This window comes from Macaca fascicularis, chromosome 3 (assembly GCF_037993035.2).
Source record: "Macaca fascicularis isolate 582-1 chromosome 3, T2T-MFA8v1.1".
Classification (NCBI taxonomy): domain Eukaryota; kingdom Metazoa; phylum Chordata; class Mammalia; order Primates; family Cercopithecidae; genus Macaca; species Macaca fascicularis.
The window spans coordinates 85,291,394-85,306,746 of record NC_088377.1 but is presented as its reverse complement, the minus strand read 5'-3'; the positions used below and the strand labels follow the sequence as shown (position 1 = coordinate 85,306,746).

Below are 15,353 nucleotides of genomic sequence, written 5' to 3'. Positions count from 1 at the left end.
CCCCAACCCGGCACCATTGTCAAAGGTGGTGATGAAAAGCTTTCTTATGGAGTTACTGTGAAGGAAGTGTCAGGTCTTTTCCTGGGTTGTGCAGGTGAGGCTTGCTGTAATCCTCTCTTGCTCTCTCACTCATTCTCACGCTTTAAGGTGACTTTGATTGCAGGATTAGCCTTCAAAACCCTCATGAGATGCTGGATAGGGTGTGAGGTCATCAAAGTTAGGGGCTGGCCAGCTGCTGATCAGAGCTTCTCCCCCGCAACTTTTTTTTTTTTTTTTTTTTTGAGACACTATCTTGCTCTGTTGCCCAGGCTGGAGTGCAGTGGCATCTCGGCTCACTGCAACCTTTGCCTACTGGGTTCAAGCAATTCTTCTGTCTCAGCCACCCGAGAAGCTGGGATTACAGACATGTGCCACCACACCTGGCTAATTTTTGTATTTTTAGTAGAGACAGGGTTTCATCATGTTGGCCAGGCTGGTCTCGAACTCCTGACCTTAAGTGATGTGCCTCCCTCAGCCTCCCAAAGTGCTGGGATTACAGGCATGAGCCACCGTGCCCGGCCTGGTTTCTCCCTTGTTGATCTGCATTGGAGCTCATCATGCTCAGTGTCCCCACTTGGAGTCATGAGGTCCCCATTGGGGCAGGAATTGCATTAAAAACATGTGCCCCATTAAGCCATTAAGAAATGTGCTTCTGTAGAATGTGCTCAGCCTTGGCTGTTGAGATGCTTAACTTGTTGATGCCAGCACTGACCACACCTTCCACCTGCCTTCCCGGAGTTCTCAGAGATGAAGGGTCCAGCTGAACTGGAAAGAGTTGGAATGATGTTATGTTTTATCTTCTGTGGGGAATCTCCCCCTTCTGTCATTGTCTTGCCAGATAAGGTTACCTGCCTTCTATGTGTTGTACGAACAGGTGAAGAACAGGGCCCCTCCACGCCAGAGGCTGCATGGCAGCCCAGCCGCACCCTGCCGGCCTGCGTGTTGGCTGGGGTTCCTCAGGCTTGTGTGCTGTTGGTACCTTTCTCACCAGTCTGGCAGTCAGTGATCCCTGATCCCTGTTGCATGGGGACCATGGTAGTAGTTTTGGCTACTTCTGTTTGTTAACCATAGGTACAACACAAAGCATTTGTAAATAATGAACTCCAATCATTGCCATTTCTGCCTGCAGCCTGGAATTGTCTCGCCATTTAAACGAGTATTCCTAAAAGGTGAAAAGAGTAGAGATAAGAAAGCCCATGAGAAGGTGACAGAGAGGCGCCCTCTGCACACTGTGGTGTTGTCATTGCCTGAGCGCGTCGAGCCAGACAGACTGCTGAGCGACTATATTGAGAAGGAGGTAAAGGTAAGTCGTCATGGGCCACAGGATATGCCTGCCAAACGACAGTGACGGTCATGCTTGTATCCACCAGACACTCTTGAGTTTATAAGACACAGCCACACAAACACCTTAGTAGTTGATTATCCTACCCATTGTCTTGTCCTTGGTGATAAATTTAATAATTGGATAACTGAAAACCCAGATTCTATCTGCTGACCCCAGTTTGTTTTTTTCTGTAGTAGCAATGCCACCTTCTTTCTCTTGAAGGCTTGGCTGTGTGGGTAGTATGTGCTGCTCCACCATAAAGAGGGTTCAAGAGCTGGGAGAAAACTCACATCTCCTGTAGTTTGCAGTTGAAAAGAGTTACCTGGTCAAGGCCATGACCTTGCAGGTCTAACAGTCACTGCCTAGAATTCAGAGCATGTGTTTGAGACTCATCATTGGGTCTCATTTGGCCTGAGGCCAAAATACTGTGCATAAACCATGTGATGTGCATAAGTTGATTTTTAATCCCTCCCCTAAAATGAAAGTAAATGAATAAAAAGGTATAAAGCCATGAGGTCAGAGGGAATAGGAAAGGAGACAACAGTGGATGAGGTGGTCCATAAACATGGAAGAAGAAAACTGCTGAGGGTGAGATAACTGAGTTAGAGCTAACGCAGCCAGACCCGAGTTCCTGCAGAGGACACGGAGTCCAGGGGGCTCAGGAGGGGCTTGGGGCAGTGCAGACGTCCATGGGAGGGATTTCCACTCTCACCTGGCCCAGCCAGATGATTAACTCACCCCCACCCACTGGAAGATGGGGCTTTGGACATACAGAAACCTGATACAGGGGCAGGTGGGGAGAGACCAACACAGAAGATAAGGAGTCAAGTCAAAGCCTGTATGTGGAATGGAGAGAATTCCCAACTCCTTTTTCTTTCAAGCTTCTAGAATGCCTTCAACCCAGGCCTTTCCAACAAAGGAATTCTTGGAAGGGTGCTCACTGGAGAAGTTGAGCAGCCCATACTGGCCCTTGGGGTTACCCACCCAACCAGCCTGAATAAACTCCAACAGTCAGGACTCCCGCCAGGCATCCGGCGTCTGTCAGCTTTTTGGAGCCTCATTTCAAACATTGGCAGCTGAGTATAAGTACACATTTGAGGACAACTTTCAACCTCAAGGCAGAACTCAAGACAAATACACAAAATAAACATGAATAAACAGCAACAATGCAGAAAATAGGGGAAGAAATTTAAAAGTATATAATATTTTCAGAAAGATAAGAGGAAATATTGTTGACAGTGACAACAGGATTCTACTTTTAAATAAATAAAAGGTGAGAGGAAGAGCTTCTGGAATTAAAACTGTGTTAATTAGGTTGGGTGCGGTGGCTCACGCCTGTAATCCCAGCACTTTAGGAGGCCGAGGTGTGCGGATCACTTGAGGTCAGGAGTTCGAGACCAGTCTGGCCAACATGGAGAAATCCCATGTCTACTAAAAATACAAAAATTAGTTGGGTGTGGTGGCAGGCACCTGTAATACCAGGTACTTGGGAGGCTGAGGCAGGAGAATCACTTGCACCTGGGAGGCGGAGGTTGCAGTGAGCCAAGATCATACCACTGCATTCCAGCTTGGGTGAAAGAGTAAGACTCTGTGTCAAAAAAAAAAAAAAAAAGCAAAACAACTATGTTATTTATGTATCTTTAAAAAATTCAGGTAGAGGTGTTGAAAGATAAAAGTAAAAAAAAAGTCCCAGAAAGAATATTCAAAAGACAAAGAAGGTTAATAAACAAAAGATGAGACAGAGAAATGAAATTAGATGATCAATTCAGGAAGTCCAACATCTGACTCCCAGGAATAAAGAATGAAGGGAAGAGTGAAAAGAAGTTATTAAGACAGTAAAGGAAGAATATTTTGAAGAATTGACTGATGGACATGACTCCCCCCATTGAAAGGATCCTGTCATGATGACTAGACAGGTCTGTAAAACCTCAACTCACAGAAGCTGGTTCTTAGAAGTTACCAGAGGATGTGCTGCATCAAAATATAAGGGGAGGCTGGGTGAGGTGGCTCACGCTTGTAATCCCAGCACTTTGGGAGGCCAAGGGTGGGGCAGATCAGATGAGGCCAGGAGTTTGAGACCAGCCTGGCCAACATGGCGAAACCCTGTCTCTATTTAAAATGCCAGAAAAATTAGCCGGGTGTGGTGGCACATGCCTGTAATTCCAGCTACTTGGGAGGCTGAGGTACGAGAATCGCTTGAACCCGGGAGGCGGAGGTTGCAGTGAGCCAAGATGGCGCCACTGTACTCCAGCCTGGGCAACAGCATGAGACACAGTCTTCAGAAACAAAATCAAACAAAACACAAGGACAAACCAAGAAGAGGAAAACATGGATTCATAGCCCAAGGGGTCTGCCAGGGAAAGGAACAAAGATAATTCCCAGGATAACAGGAAAGCAAAGTCCTAGGAAAATAAGAAACAGGCCACAGAAGCTCTGGGATAAGTAAGTATAGACTATATGTTTGGGTAGAATAACGTATTGAGAAGTTGTTGAAGAAATAGAATAGTACATAGAAAACGAAGCAAATGGAGGTGTGGAGGAATTGATAATAAATCATTAAAAATGAAAACTTAAAGGTTGGAGACACCTGTTTCTGGGAAGATGAAGTAGACATTCTTTTCCCTATTCTTCTAGTTAAGTGCACCTAAAATCTAAAATTCTTGGACACTAGATGCAGTAACATAAGAACACTCTGAAAGGTAGAGAGAAGGCAGACCACCCAGGACCCAGAAAACGACCCAGTAGTGATTTCTTCAGGTTGTCTTTTTGCCTCATGTAGCCCAGACTATGAGCTGAAGAAGCTGGCAACCCGGAAACACCAACAGGTACAGACAGAACCCCCTGCAAAAGTCAGCTCCTTCTGACCAAAGGACCAGGAAAGGGGCAGCCTAGCACAAGACAGAAAATATTTAGACAACTGCTCAGTGCCAACCAAACATGACAGAAAGAACTGTGGTCCTACCTCTGTGCCTGCTAGCAAAGGCTAAGTGAGAGCCACTTATTCCTCCAGAGAAAGTTGAATAGGGAGGGACCATGGACTTTTATCCCTGTTGGGCAGTAACAAACCCCTAAGGAACCTTGTGTGGTTCTGGAGTGTTAGTGGAGACCACATTGGGTGGGGCAGTAATGAGGCCCTCCTTTTCCTCCCAACCAGTGGGAAGAATCAGTGGAAGCCACATGGGGAACCAGAACTCTTATCATACCCAGCAGTAATGAGGAAGGAGCCCTCCACGCAGGATGGCAAGTAGGGAATCCGACCTTTGACCCCTACTTGGTGGTAAAAAGGTGGTGTTGCCGAGAGCCGTGGCCCATGCCTGTAATCCCAGCACTTTGGGAGGCCGAAGCGGATGGATCACAAGGTCAGGAGTTCAAGACCAGCCTGACCAACGTGGTGAAACCCCATCTCTCCTAAAAATACAAAAATTAGCTGGTTGTGGTGGCACATGCCTATAATCTCAGGAGGCTGAGACAGGACTATTGCTTGACTCCGGAAGGTGGAGGTTGCAGTGAGCCGAGATCTCACCACTGCAGTCCAGCCTGGGTAACAGAACGAGACTCTGTCTCAAAAAAAAAAAAAAAAAAAGGGTGCCATTCCCTTCCCTTCTGAGGGTCTAGGTTAAATTTTCTAACATTTGTATTGTTGAAGTCCTGAAAAGAGAGGAGAAAGAGGGAAGGGCTGAAAAGCTTTTCAAAGATCTTACAGGTTGAAACGTTTGGCAAAGGACAAACTTAAAAGATTCAGAAAGCTGAGCAAATGCCAAACAAGATGAAGAAATCCACTACTGAAGTCCATCATAGTAGAATTTCTGAAAAGTAAAGACAACAACAAAAAATCTTGAAAGTGGCAAGAAAGAAACACTTTACTCATAGGGGAAAATGGAAAGACAGCAGATTTCTTGTTACGCATAGTGAGGACCAGTGGCACAATATTCTTCAAGTTCTGAGAGACCCTGAGAATCAAAAGGATAACGAGAGAACACAAGCAACTCCACACACAAACAGTGGGCCAAAAAATAGACCAATTCCTTGAAAAGCACAAACTCCTCCCACAGGCATCCAATATGAAATAGATCATTTGAATACCCCTATAATTATTAAAGAAATTCAGTATCTGATTTGAAAACTCCCATTTAAAAAAATCTTCAGACCCAAATGGTTTCACTGGAGAATTCTATCAAACATTTTAAAGAATTAACGTCAATTCTACATACTCTTCCAGAAAAACAGAAAGGGAGGGAACTCTTCTCTTCTCCCCTCTCCCCCTCCCCTCTTCTCTTTTCTCTTCTTCTTCTTCTTTTTTTTTTTTCTTGGGATAGGGTCTCTCTCTGTTGCCCAGGTTAGAGTGCAGTGGCATCGTCTTGGCTCACTGCAGCCTCGACCTTCCAAGCTCAAGCAGCCCTTCCAATTTGTAGAGATGAAGTCTCACTGTGTTGACCAGGCTGTCTTGAACTCCTAGACTCAAGCAGTCCTCCCACCTCAGCCTCCCAAAGTCCTGGGAATATAGGCCTGAAGCACTGCACTTGGCTGGGAATATTTTCTGATTCGTTTTGTAAGGGCAGTATTGCCCTGATATCAAAACCAAACAAAAAACAGTGCAAAATTAAAAGAAATAACAGACACCAATACAAACATAAAATTCCTTAGGAGAATATTAGGTAACATATTCAGCAATATAGAAAAAGAATTATACCTACTGTGGCTGTGAGAGTAAACAACAAAAAAGAATTATACACCATGAACAAGTGGAGTTTATTCTAAGGATGCAAGGCTGGTTTGATACTTGAAAATGTAATCCATCGGCAGGAGAATCACTTGAACCCAAGGAGGCAGAGGTTGCAGTGAGCTGGGATTGCACCAGTGCACTCTAGCCTGGGTGATGGGGCAAGACTCCATCCCCCCAAAAAAAAAATTGTGGAGAAATTTTAATTAACAGTTCTTCAAATATTTAACTTTATTTTTTTCTTTCCTTCTAGGGCTCCCATTAATCACATGTTGATATTTTATTTATTTTATTTTTCATGCCCTTCTCTCATTTTTACTGTTCTTTACTCTTCCTGATGCCTTCTGGGAATGTTTCAAACCACTCTCCATCTTATGAATTCATTCATCAACTGTATTCATTCAACCCTGAATTAAATTGTTTGTTTCTACTATATCTGATTCGTCCTTTTTTATAACTCCTGGTCCCTATTTGTTTCCAGTGCCCTCCTACATGCCCTTGAGAATATTTATTAGGATTATTGTAAATTCTTGTTTAATTAGTTGTTTAGTTTGTGATATGCGTTTCCAGTGCTTAGGTCTGTATTCCACAGATCTCTCTTTATTTTTTCCATTCCCTCCAGAGTATCAGCTATAGTTTTTTGTTTTGTTTTGTTTTGTTTTGGGACGGAGTCTCGCTCTGTCGCCCAGGCTGGAGTGCAGTGGCGCAGGCCCCACTGACTGCAAGCTCCACCTCCCGTGTTCATGCCATTCTCCTGCTTCAGCCTCCTGACTGGCTGGGACTGCAGAGGCCCACCACACCCAGCTAATTTTTTTATATTTTTAGTAGAGATGGGGTTTCACCATGTTGGTCAGGGTGGTCTTAATCTCTTGACCTTGTGATCCTCCCGCCTCGGCTTCCCAAGGTGCTGGGATTACAGGCGTAAGCTACCATGCCCGGCCCAGCTATAGTTTTTATATTACATTCTGAGTTCCATCGATAGCCCACTTGCTTTTGAGGCATCTCCAGGATGAGATTCAAAGGAGGGAAAACCCAATTGTGTAAGTTCCCCATCTTGACTTTTGACTTCCCTACAGCATAAACTATACTTACGGTCCTCAAGATTTAGCCCAGTTTGACTGGGCTGTCTTTTTATGTTCAGTAGAATTAGACTACATCACAGAACCTCCAAACATTTTCTACTAGTTTATGGAGAGAATTATCATTTTCTAGAGGGTAGGGAAGAGACATTAGTGGCCTCATATGGCAAATTACTATGGAAAATGTAATTATTTCCAAATTTTCTTAGAACCATAATACTTTGTGATTGTTATAGTGATTCTTATTTTCCTTCCTTCCTTCCTTCCTTCCTTCCTTAGATCTCTTAAGTATACCCTATATAATTTGATTTTTAATTCAAAAGTTATTAAAATTTTGTTTTGAAGATTTCATAACTAAACTCTGACCGATCCCTAAGATAACTAGAAAAACCTCTTGGTTTTACAAAACTAGTTTGGATAGTGCTGTTCTGAAAGTATAATTTGAAATTGGTGAAATTATCTGTGGCCTGTCTTTATGTTCTTGCTGTATCAATATTTGTATCTTATCAGATACCTTTACATATGTCTAGTCTTTTCTTTCTATCTGACATTAACTTATTCAACAAATGTTTGTTGAACACTTGCTGTACTATTGTTCTAGCTGCTAGGTGCAACTAGAAGTGATAGCTGATAGAGCAATTTCTTTAGAGTAGTTTGTGCAGGTTCAGTTGAAAAATCAGTACCTGGTTTCCATTCAGGCCCTCCTAATGTGCATGGGAACTTGAATCACCTTGAAACTTTTGTATTGATTTCCATAAATGAGAAGTTAGATGAATTGCTTAATAATACCATATATTTGCAGAAACAAAAGAAAAATCACAGCTTAAAAAAAAAAAGAAAATGTAATCCATCATATTAACAAGCTAAAGAAGAAAAATCACTTGATTATATCAATCAATGGCAGAAAGTTTATTTGACAAAATTCAGCACCCATTCTTGATTAAAAACTCAGACAAACGGGGCCGGGCACAGTGGCTCATGCCTGTAATCCCAGCACTTTGGCAGGCTGAGGCGGGTGGATCACAAGGTCAGGAGGTCGAGACCATCCTGGCTAACACAGTGAAACCTCGTCTCTACTAAAAATGCAAAAAATTAGCCAGGCTTGGTGGTGGGCGCCTATAGTCCCAGCTACTTGGGAAGCTGAGGCAGGAGAATGGTGTGAACCCAGGAGGCGGAGCTTGCAGTGAGCCGAGATCATGCCACTGCACTCCAGCCTGGGCGACAGAGTGAGACTCCACTCAAAAAAACAAAAAAAAAAACAAAAAAAACTCAGACAAACAAGATACGTGTACGAACAATAAATATGTGGATATCAAAATTAAATCAATACCATTTACAATCACTTAAAAAATGAAACGGATATAAATCTTACAAAACATGAATAAGATTTGTATGCTGAAAACTATACAACACTGATTAAAGAAATCAAAGGTCTGAATAAATGGAGAGACATACTGTATTCATGGATTGAAGTTTCAACCTAGTTAGTATGTTAGTTATCACTAAGTTGATATAAATGGATCAACTCCTTGAAAAGCACAAACTACTACTACAAGCCATCCAATGTGAAATAATTTGAATAGCTTGTAACTATTAAAAGTGAATTTTACAGTTCCTACCAAAATTTCAGCAAGAACTTTTTGTAGATATAAACAAGACTATTCTTAAAGTGCAGTGGCACGATCTTAAATTTCAAGCTATTCTTTAAATGGAGAGGCAAAATCAGTAGAATAGCTAAAAGTAATTTTGAAAAAGAAGAAAATGAGAGGAGTCAGCCTGCCTGATTTCAAGGTAGATCATACTGCGATCACAATCAAGACAGTGTGGTACCTGCAGAGGGACTGACACAGAGATCAGGGGAGCAAAGTCATGAAAAACAGATCCACACATATATGCCCAGCTGATTCTTGACAGAGGTTCACAAGCAATTCAGTGGAGAAAGGATAGGATAGCCTTTTAACAAATGGTGCTGGAGCAGTTGGACATTTGTAGGCAAAAACTGAATCTTGCCCTATATTTCACAACTTAAGAAACACAAAAATTAACTCAAAATGGATCATAGGCTTAAATATAAAATACAACTTCTAGTAAAAAGCATAGAAAATCTTCAGGATGCAGGGCTACACAAAGAGTTCTGAGACTTGATACCTAAAGCATAATTCATAAAAGAAAAAACATAAACTGGACTTCATCAAAATTTAAAACTTTTGCTCTATAAAAGACAAAAGATACGCTACAGACTGATGTGCTGAGAGGACATATTTTTAAACCATATATCTGACAAAGGGTTGGTATCTACAGTATATAAAGAACTCTCAAAACTTCAACATTAAAACAAAGAATCCAATTAAGACATAAGCAAAAGACAGGAGGAGATACTTCACTGAAGAGGATATACAGATGGCAGTAAGCATATGAAAATATGCTGAAATCATTAGCAATCAGGAAAATGCACATTAAAACCATAATGAGCAGCCAATACACACCTAACAGAATGTCTTAAATTTAAAGTAGAAAACAAGATGCTGGAGAAGATGTGGAGGAACTGGACCCCTCATTGATTGCTGGTAGGGATGTAAAATGGTACCCCCACTCTAGAAAGCAGTCTGGCAGTTTCTTTAAATCTCCACATGCAACTACCAATAACTTGACAATTGCACTCCTAGGCATTTATCCCAGGGAAATGAAAATTTATGTTCACATGAAAACCTGCATATTAATATTCAAAACAGTTGTATCCATAGTAGCCCAAAACTAGAAACAACTCTATGTCCTTTGGGGGATAAATGGTTAAACAAAATGAGGTCCATCCATGCCCTGAAAGACTATTCAGTAATACGAAGGGCTGGGCATGGTGGCATCTGCCTGTAGTCCCACCTACTGGGGAGACTGAGGCTGGAGGATTGCTTGAGCCCAGGAAGTGGAGGCTGCAGTGAGCCGTGATCACGCCACTGTGCTCCAGTCTGGATGACAGTGAGACCCTGTCTTAAAGCAACCACAAAGGAACAAACTACACAGCAACCTGGATGGGCCTCCAGAGAATTATGCTAAGTGAAAAAAGCCATTCTGAAAGGTTTCACACCGTATGTTCCTTTCTGTAACATCCTTGAAATGACACAGTTGCTGAGGTGGAGAACAGATTAGGGTTTGCTAGGGTTGGAGAGAAGTAGGTGAGCCTATAAAGGGCAACAGGAGGGGTCCTCACAGTGATGGGTGCTCTGGCTGTGTTTACGTCAGTGTCCTGGTGTGATGTGCTATATAGTTCTGCAAGATGTCACTGCTGGGGGCAGTAGGGTAAAGGGAGCGATGGATCTCCCTGTATCATTTCTTATAATAAGAGGTGAATTTACAGTTACCTTAAAATAAAAGTTTAATTATAAAGAAATTGTAATTTGACTACTACTTGGCATGTCAGTGAGAGAATGTGGATAATAAAATGATGTAAGAACTAAGTATTGATTAAGAAAAATTATCTAAGTTGTAAGAAAAGAGAGGGAAAGTGGGAATGGTGATATAATTGGAAGTCAATACATAATGTCTTAAATTGATAAGCAATCGCAACATAAGCCCATTATTTAGAAAAATGGCTCTAGATGCTAGAAGAATCAGAAGACTCCTGTGTGGCCGCCTCTTGGAAGTGGTTTGTGGATGGGGTTGTCCCTGTTAGTAAAGGAGATTGTTGTTTTTTTGTTTTACAATTTTTTTGAACTTTATTTGCCTTTTTATACTGTATACATTTCATAAAATAAAAACAATGACAACAATAAAATCCACCAGTGATAGGAGACATTTAATCCCACATACTCCAGTGTAGTGTTTATGGGAAGTATTTTGTATTTAGAATGAACATTAATGAACAAGTTGAAAGGAATTTAATAGTAGCTTCTGTTTTGGAATGCTTACTGTGTGCAGCAGTACTGTTTAACATTTTAAATACATTTTTCTCATTTAATCTTCACAAAACCTTCATAAAGTAGGAACATTACTTTGGGAGGCCGAGGCGGGCAGATCACCAGGTCAAGAGATCAAGACCATCCTGGCCAACATGGTGAAACCCCGTCTCTACTAAAAATACAAAGATTAGCTGGATGTGGTGGTGTGCACCTGTAGTCCCAGGTACTCAGGAGGCTGAGGCAGGAGAATCGCTTCAACCCAGGAGGCGAAGGTTGCAGTGAGCTGAGATTGTGCCACTGTACTCTAGCCTGGTGACAGAGCAAGACTCTGTCTTAAAAAAAAAAAAAGGCCGGGCGCGGTGGCTCACGCCTGTAATCCCAGCACTTTGGGAGGCCGAGAGGGGTGGATCACGAGGTCAGGAGATCGAGACCATCCTGGCTAACACTGCGAAAACCCGTCTCTACTAAAAAAAATGCAAAAAATTAGCCGGGCGTGGTGGTGGGCACCTGTAGTCCCAGCTACTCGGGAGGCTGAGGCAGGAGAATGGCATGAACCCGGGAGGCAGAGCTTGCAGTGAGCCGAGATCGTGTCACTGCACTCCAGCCTGGGCAACTGAGCAAGACTCTGTCTCAAAAAAAAAAAAAAAAAAAAAAAGCATTCTTTCTGTAGTTTCTATCACAAGCTGACATTTGCCCCAGTAAGGTTTCGTGCAGTGCAAGGCTCATGTGGGTTCACCTAGTGACTATGAATGGACTCATAGCAGGCTTGCTGTATGGTTTTAATAATGGGACAGGGTAATTAATTACATTTGTGATACCAAACCCAAGAAGCTCTTATCAGATTTGTTGTTGTTATTATTTTTTGAGACAGGGTCTCACTCTGTCACCCAGGCTGGAATGCAGTGGCACAGTCATGACTCACTGCAGCCTCAACTTCTCTAGGCTCAGGTGATCCTCTCACCTCAGCTTCCTGAGTAGCTGGGACCACATGTTGTTCCATCACAGCTGGCTAATTTTTGTATTTTTTTTTGTAGTGATAGGGTCTTGCCATGTTGCCCAGGCTGGTCTTGAACTCCTGTGCTCAAGCGATCCTCCTGCCTTGGTTTCTCAAAGTAATAGATTACAAGTGTGAGCCACCATGCCCAGTGTATTATTTATTTTTATCTAATTGAATATGTAATTTATGTACATGGTTCAAAATTCAAATGATAACAAAGAGACTCTTGGTGCAAAGAAATCCTGTGCGTCCTCCATGGGAGGAACTGCTGAACCAGATTCTCGTGTCTTTATAGTCTCTCCATATATGAGCATACACATGCATTTGTTTCCCAAATGATTACATGGTGTACACTGTTTGCACCTTGCTTTTTACACTGAACGGTATATCTTGATTTATCACAGAGTGTTCACATTAGCACACATAAAACTGCCTTGTCCATTTTAATAGTTGCATGATATTCCCTTAGATAGCTGTGTCATATTCTATTTAACCAGTGATTTATTAATACATATTTATTTTCAACTGTTATACATGTTTTACTCTACCTTTAGGATAAATTACAAAAGTAGAGTTTCTAGATCTAAGGCTAGGTTACTTTTTAATTTGACAGACATTTCCAAATTGTTCTTCATAAAGGATTGAAGTCAGTGCATACGTGAGGACTCTGTGAGTGTGCAGGCGGCCCCCTACCTCTGCAGGTTCTTCACCCGAGGAGTTAAGCAACTGTGGGTTGAAAATATTCAAAAAAACAATAAAAAAACCCACTACAACAATTAAAAAAATACAAATTTTAAAAATACAGTGTAGCAACTATTTACATAACATTTACATTGTATTAGGTGTAAGTAATCTAGAGATAATTTGAAGTACAGTCTTGGCCATATAACAACATATTGGTTAACGACAGACCACATGTATGGCAATGGTCCCATGAGATTATAAGGGAGCTAAAAAAATTTCCGTTGCCTAGTGACATAGCTGTCTTAACATTGTAGCACAACGCATTACCTTTTCTGTGTTTGAATGTATTTAGAGTCACAAATACTCACCATTGTGTTACAGTTACCTGCAGTATTCATACAGTAACATGCTGTAGAGGTTGTAGCCTGGGAACAATAGGAGCAATACCTTATAGCCTAGGTGTGTAGGAGGCTATATGTACCATCTGGGTTTGTGTAATTACACTCTGTGATGTTCACTCAATGATGAAATTGCCGAATGACGGATTTCTCGGAATGTATCCCTGTTGTCGAGTGATGCATGACTGTTATACAGGAGGAGTGTAGGTTATGTGCGAATAATACTGCCATATTGCTTGAGGAACTTGAACATCTGCAGATTTTGGTATCCCAAGAGGCTCCTGGAACCAATCCCCAGCAGATACTGAGGAACAACTGTACCTGTTTCTCCACCCTCTGAGGAACACAGTGTTTATTCAAACTTTTTGATCTTTGCCAGTCTGATATTCTTAAAATGTTTTCTTATTATAGTTTGTACTTACAAGTGAGGTTGAGTGTCTTTCAAATGGTCAAAAGTCAGGTCTCTTTCAGACTACATTTCTAGATCCATTGCCCATTTTTTCTAGTGGGTTGTTGCTTCTTTTCTTATATCTTTGCAGTAGCTCTCAGTATGTCAGGTAAGTTAGTCCTCTGCTGTAAAGTTAGTTTTAAATGTTTTCCCCTAGTTTGTCATTTGTCTTTGTTCATCATTGTCTTCAATTGCTTCTCGTGCAGCAGAGCCTGAAACTGGGGATCATGTTCCACTGATCTGTTAAGGGCATGCTCAAGAGAAAGAGTGAAGGGGATAGGGTAGGGCAGAGGGGAAAGATGCCTGAAAATCATAGACTCAGGTTAATTTCAACCTGATTCATGCTCTAAAGCCTAGAATGCCACAGCTTGGTGAAGACAGAAGTAGCTCAGGGTGTTACCCATCCACACTCAGAGCAGTGGGGGGTCCTGGGTGGGACACCACTGCCTGTACTACACTCCACCCCGCACTCCCTCATCCATGTATTTCTCAAGTTGAGTTCACTCCATCCAGACTCAGCTTCTCCAGAGGCATTTGGTCATAATTTCTGGAAACTTCTCCAGATGAACTACAGCCCTGACTACTTCAGTGGGACCCAAGGCCTCATTCAACCCACTGGGGACATGACACCATGTAGCAACTATTGGTTTAGATGTAACTGCATCCTAAAGGAGAGGGGGCATCCTTTCAGGGTGTCATCTCCCAGTCTCCCAGCTGGCCACAGCTTTATCAGGATGACAGCTCCAGGTGCTTACGGTTTTTTTTTTTTTTTTTTTGAGATGGAGTCTTGCTCTGTCACCCAGGGCACGATCTCAACTCACTGCAAGCTCCGCCTCTCGGGTTCACACCATTCTCCTGCCTCAGCCTCCTGAGTAGCTGGGACCACAGGCGTATGCCACCATGCCTGGCGAATTTTTTGTATTTTAAGTAGAGACGGGGTTTCACTGTGTTAGCCAGGATGGTCTTGTCTCCTGACCTCGTGATCCGCCCATCTCGGCCCCCCAAAGTGCTGGGATTACAGGCGTGAGCCACTGCGCCCAGCCACGCCTGGCTAATTTTTTGTATTTTTAGTAGAGACGGGGTTTCACTGTGTTAGCCAGGATGGTCTCGATCTCCTGACCTCATGATCCACCCGCCTTGGCCTCCGAAAGTGCTGGGATTACAGGTGTGAGCCACTGTGCCCGGCCACGCCTGGCTAATTTTTTGTATTTTTAGTAGAGACGGGGTTTCACTGTGTTAGCCAGGATGGTCTCGATCTCCTGACCTCATGATCCACCCGCCTTGACCTCCGAAAGTGCTGGGATTACAGGCGTAAGCCATCACGTCTGGCCACACACGGCTAATTTTTTGTATTTTTAGTAGAGACGGGGTTTCACCCTGTTAGCCAGGATGGTCTCGATCTCCTGACCTCATGATCCACACGCCTTGGCCTCCCACAGTGCTGGGATTACATGTGTGAGGGTGTTTTATGGGACATTGAATTCCATGGTCATGTGCCTGCTGCTGTACCTCCTTTAGCACTAAGTGAGTCCCTTGATCCAAGGTGATGGTACATGCTGTCCCACATCGGCAACCACACGCCCCACAAGCCCTTGGAGAGTAGTTTGGCAGCTGCTGCAGGCAGGAGAGGCAAACCCTTATGTGGAGCATGTGCTAATTTTTGCCAGAACAATTGTTTCTTATTGCAGGGTCAAAGGAGTTCTGAAGTATTCAGCTGGCCGGCAGACAGGACAACTGGTTGGTCTCTTTGAGGGGATGATGCCTTATCAGG

At 42.8% G+C, this 15,353-nt stretch overlaps 1 protein-coding gene across 23 annotated transcripts in view; it reads left to right on the top strand.

The window, feature by feature from the left end:
- The window catches only part of CCM2 (CCM2 scaffold protein), a 74,936-nt gene that overhangs the window by 38,047 nt on the left and 21,536 nt on the right, over positions 1-15,353 (top strand). For 16 of the 23 annotated variants that reach the window (XM_074035085.1, XM_074035080.1, XM_074035078.1 and 13 more), the window contains one exon: positions 1,169-1,342. The exons of the other annotated variants lie outside the window; for them this stretch is intronic. In XM_074035085.1, the coding sequence (XP_073891186.1) occupies positions 1,169-1,342 (174 nt within the window). The remainder of the gene's footprint in view (positions 1-1,168; positions 1,343-15,353) is intronic. 23 annotated transcript variants of the gene reach the window in all.